The 5,345-nt window shown below is 48.5% G+C and overlaps 1 protein-coding gene across 1 annotated transcript; it reads left to right on the top strand.

The window, feature by feature from the left end:
- Positions 1-4,048: 4,048 nt before the first annotated feature.
- LOC308081171 (RNA ligase 1-like) lies at positions 4,049-5,023 on the top strand (the record flags this gene model as incomplete). The annotated part of the gene is made up of 1 exon (XM_080457564.1): positions 4,049-5,023. One exon carries the CDS (start codon positions 4,049-4,051, stop codon positions 5,021-5,023), a length of 975 nt encoding a protein of 324 aa, XP_080313690.1.
- Positions 5,024-5,345: the final 322 nt, after the last annotated feature.

Raw genomic sequence — 5,345 nt, 5'->3', positions numbered from 1 at the left:
CAACAAAAGCAAGGTGAAGAACGGCCCCGAGCTTGAGGTGAGCGCTGAGGTTGCACTTACTGCGGCCATCAAAGATCCAAAACGGATCAGGATCGTGGAGTGCAAAAACGAGTATTATCTGATTTGTCAGGTGCTCTTGGCACTGAAAGAACAGAACATCGAGCTGCTATACATGTACAACGCCGACTTTCACCTTAGGGTGCTTGAGCAGCGAGTTCAGTTTTACTTGAGCAGCTGTTGCAGTCACCATTACCACCTAAGTGCCGAAAGTCGTGGTAAGCTGCATACGCTCTGGTACGGATTGTTCGTTTCTGACAACTTTGGGAGCAGGATGAAGCCTGTGTTTCAGTTCGAGATGGTGCGTATGATTGAGATGTACGAATCAATGGTCACAGCGCATAAACCCTGTGTGTCCCATGCAGCTCAAGAGTTCAGGAATGGAAAAAAGAAGCTTGGCCATTTCAAGAGCAACAGCTGTGGTGCCAATGTGATCGACCTGTTCAGAATGGCAGGGACACAGTCCACTAAGTATTGCTGTCCCAGCATGAAACTTAACGACGTTGTCCGCTACGTCGTTGGCGACAAGAGACTGAAAAGGGGCTTAACGCTCAAGGACCCTAGAAAGCTGTACAAAGTATCGGAGGTGAGTGACTCTTGCAAGGACGAAATGATCCGCAAAGGTGGAAAGGATCTCTTCAAGGTGCTTGTCTACAACCTGCAAGACTCGCAGTTGTGCGCGAGGCTGGCCAAGGTGCTGGACCCAGTCTCCTCCCTGTTCCATCGCTGCCGCGCCACGCTCAACATCGACGTGATCGTACATGGCCGCTACAACACGTTTGAAGGCTTTGTGCAAAGCATACACGCCGTGCAGATCCCTCAGCTGAAGTACAAGTTGGATAACCTCAGGTGTGTCGCTGGTCCACTTGGGCGTAAACTGAAGAAACGAAAGCCCTGGACCATTGAGTTCAGCAAGGAATCATGCCAGGGCGGCTCTGTGTGCGATCCCATGACAGGGCTTCACTACTCAGGACCCGGCATGGGACTGGAGCTGTCTTTCGACTTTGCTAGCATGTACCCGTCGATCATGAGTGTGCTCAACGTATCTTTTGAGTCCACAGTACCTTGGCCACCGAAAGAGTTTGACCACGACCTCACCGGGTGGTTGTGCTACCACTGGGAGGCCGAGGGATTCAAGTGTGCATCTCTGATCATGAAGTATGACGACGTGGAAGGAAGCTTTGTTCGCGATGATGGTATCATGAACTCGTCCATGGAGCGATACTACAAGCGCCGTGCCGAGTACAAGCAGTTGCTTAGTGCGTCGGGGCTAAGCGAAGAGAAGCGAGCTTACTTTGAGCTTCTGGTGCTTGAGTGTAAGATCTTGATGAACTCCTTCTATGGCATTGCTGGTATATGCGGACCTCTCATCTCAGCTGCAGGCAGGCAGCAGATGAAGGTGGTCAAGGAGTGCACGTCAGAATGTTTTGATTCAAAGTGTACCATGGTGTATAGTCACACGGACAGCATCATGATGGTGGTGGGCTACGGACCCAAAGACCAGCCTGAGCATGAGTTACAAGACAGAGTAGACAATGTTCAGCCGGGTGCAGAGGGAGAGGGGCTGGCAGCATTTGCAGCACAGGCACGTGATGCAATCACTCAAAAGTTTGCCAGAACGGAGACAATGGTACCTAAATTCTGTGAATTTGTGCACAAGAGGATCATTGAGGATGTGCTTGGTAGACTTTATTACATAGGGCCTGGAAACTCTACACACCGAGCCTTCAGGGACCCAAAGTGTGGAGAAACGCTTGGGTACCCAACATACCTGGTCAAGATGTCTGACGGACCTGAACTCGATATAACTGGCCCCTTCGTGAAGAACCATAGGATCAATCTCAAGTACGAAAACAGCAGCTCGGTCATATGCTATCAGGCCAAGGGGATGTACATCAGCTTGAGCCACACGCTAAACCACGAGACGGGCGAGCTCGCGAAGGTGGCAGTGAAAAAGCGAGGCGTCTCAGTTTGCAAGAGTGTCCGCACTGCATGTGACGAAGCGATGGCCAACGTATTCATCGCCTGCGTGATGCGAGGTGACTGCCTGAAGCTGGAGCCCGACATCAGCCGATGCTTCTCCACCCTGCCCTGGCACCAGTTGAGCATGGGAGACTGTGTGTTGTTCAATCGCCGTAAGGTGCAGATTGACCGTGCCACGGGCCTATGGCTGGGATTGGTGGAATGCGAAACTGCACTGGACCGCCATAGGGTCGAGCTGGTAAAGGCAGTGGAGCTAGATGACGGGTTCACGGCCGTGTCTGTAACGCTCAGCAATGGTACCTATGCTGAGTGTTTTGAGGTTATGACGCTGTACAAGGACAAGCTATACTGCCTAAACCACCTCTTTTCTTCAGCAGAAGCCATACGAAGGGACCTGATTGCGTGCCATGCGGCAGAGCTAGAGGCATCTAAGTTAGCTTCTGGGTTCTTTCCATGGCACAGGCTGCTGAAATGTGAGAAAAACATCAACCTGAAACCGGAAGTGCTCAACAGGCTAAGGGTCAAGAGCACAAGCATCAGGACCACATACTTGGAAACAGTGAAGCACACACAGAATCTGCAGAAAATCACAAGTGTTTCATTAAGGCCATCCATGAGGCCCGGCGATGAAAAGGTAAAGCCTTGCGAGGCAGTTTTCTACAGGTACCCTCTGGATCTCAAAATCAAGACTGGCAGCTTAAAAGGTGGAGCAGAGGCAGAGGAGCCTAGGGGCAGCAAGAGGCCCAGGTGTTCATCTCATTCTGCAGAGACCGATAACGAGGGCCCAAGCAGCAAGAGACACAGGACCTCAGCTAGTTGCTATAACTCAGATGAACAAGATGGGGATCTGTTCCAAGCGAGCACAGTAGCCCAACAAGCAGCGGATGGCAAGCTGGAAAAGGTTACTTTTCCTCCCGGCAGCAACAACATGCTTAGCTCAAGGGTGCTGGTGAGCCGAGATGCCAAAATCTCCCTTATAAGCAGTCAATCCAATATGACCGCGTACTGTGTGGTGGATTACTGCCTGTCCCGCTACATGTACAGCCAAACACATGACAAAGAGACCATGGAGTCCTGCCGCAAGCACTTAGCCCAAAGGTTCAATGCAATTTCCGAACGAGTACAAAGGGCAAGTAAAGTGTTCCTGACCTTGATGAATAACTGTCCACTACACATGATCCCTAGCTGCGGGCGCCAGGAGCTTCAGAGCATTACAGCACGCAGGACCGCTCACTTGCGGTTCCCAGTCGATAAGCTGAAGCTGGCTGGTGTAGTGATCATCCAGGACATGGGCCTAAACCCGGACACTGTGTACCGGTCGGAGATTGCTGCCTTTGGCGCATTGCTGTCCAAAACCCTTCGTGAGGGCACCCTTAAGCTCACTGAAGATAGGCAAACTGACAAGGGATGCATTTCAGTGAGCGTGCCTCGGGTGCTGCTTGACAACGCCGGTATTTGTGCTCAAGGGACATGGATATCAGTGCAGGGGGGTGAGTTTGATGAAGGTGAGATACTTGACCTGACAGGAAGCCTGTACCAGGCAGTCATGGCAAAGCAGGTTTATGAGCCAGAAGCCTTTCCCATGTACACTGCTCCACTGCCTGACAAGGTCCTTGTCATCATGCCATATTACAACAGTGACCGGCAGGTAGTTCACCAGTGGCTTGTAACATTTGCTAAAAAAGGATGGTTGAACAAACAGAAACCCATGTATCACTGCATAGGATGCAAAAAATTCTTCAAGGAGCTGAAAGCTCTTCGCATTCCGGTTTCCAGGCTGGAGAAAGCAGTGTATGATGATTCCAAAAGAAGGAGGCGGTTCGGCACATGTGTTTCAGAGATGTCATTAGGGGCGTGGTATGGGATAGTATAAAACTTGTAACACAGCATCTGAAGGACAGACTCTGAAGGACAGACATCACATGTAACATTTTGTAGGACTCAAAAAATAAAACTAAAATTAAACAAGACAGATAAAATGCCTCGTTTAGGTTCTGTACAACAGAAAATGGAGTGTTTATTTGAGAGAACCATAGAAGACGGACCATCTAGCAAGCACAAGGACCAGCAATATAAGGTTGTCACAACAGAAAAACTGAATGACCTAGTGCTGAAATCTGACATTCACAGTGCACTTGTCACAGAAAAGGTGGATGGCACCTGCTGTTATGTTACAGAGTTCGAGGGTAAACCATACCTCTGGGCAAAGCGAGAACTAAAGCTCAAAGAACCTGAATGGGAACGGTTCAAAGAAAATCGCAGTGCACACCGCCGTGGTATTCGCGAAGGCTTCACATACAACATTAAGAAGGACTTTAAGAACATCCCAGAATATTGGATCCCTGCTCACGTTGGGGAAAATAAATCTGAAGTTAACAAATTTGGAAATGTCCTAGGTTGGGTTCCTGTACATGAATGTGACAAGTTGTACCCATTGCATTCTTCTGTAGTCAACCATGGTGCAGCCCTGGTTCTCAGGCAGAGCTCTGAAGAGGAAGTCCTGTTGGAATTGGCTCTGGTTCCACTGGCAGAACTAATGGGACAGACCCTTGAGCTAATTGGCCCAAAGATCAACGGCAACCCTTATAAACTGAACATCCGAATGCTGGTGGCTCATGGAACTCTGCTTGTGAAAAAACCTCCTTCTCTGAACCGCGAGCAGTTGCTTTTCTGGTTCAAGGATAGGCCAGAAGGGCAGATTGAAGGCATTGTGTGGCACTGTGCTGATGGAGCTATGTTCAAGCTCACTAAAGTGCACTTGCAGATGGACTGGAGAAATGTTCAGGACAAGTACCTTTGCACCAGGCCTGTGTTCATTAATGTTGACCGTGAAGGATTACCAGAGCACCAGCAGCATCAGTGCAGCAGCTGTACAGATGGAAAGAAGATGAAGAAGATGAAGGGTAGCAGCATGGAAATGTTTACTGCCTTGTCCAAGTTGAATGGAAGCCGCTTCTTGCGGCTGCAGGATATCATGAAATGATTGCAATGAAACAATAAATAAAGATCATAAAGTTTTGACACAATCTTTGATATTTTTGTATTCTTTATTTGATCTGAGTTACGTTACATGTTTTCGATTAAAAAGGAGGCAGTTGCTTTTATTGGCATCCTTAGGGGTGTGCTGAGCAGAGTATAAAGTGAATGAGATATATTGATTTAAATGAAAAAGAACAGGGGAACTGAAGGTTGATGCATAATATTTTGTGATAACATACATATATTTTTTTTTTACATCCACAATAAAAAGCAAAATAATTCATATCCTTGCCATATCCTCTTCACCACTCCTTACAGTTCCTGTG

Source organism: Gymnoscopelus braueri (assembly GCF_963280865.1).
Source record: "Gymnoscopelus braueri genome assembly, contig: SCAFFOLD_52, whole genome shotgun sequence".
Lineage (NCBI taxonomy): Eukaryota > Metazoa > Chordata > Actinopteri > Myctophiformes > Myctophidae > Gymnoscopelus > Gymnoscopelus braueri.
This window is presented reverse-complemented; position numbering and strand designations above follow the sequence as displayed.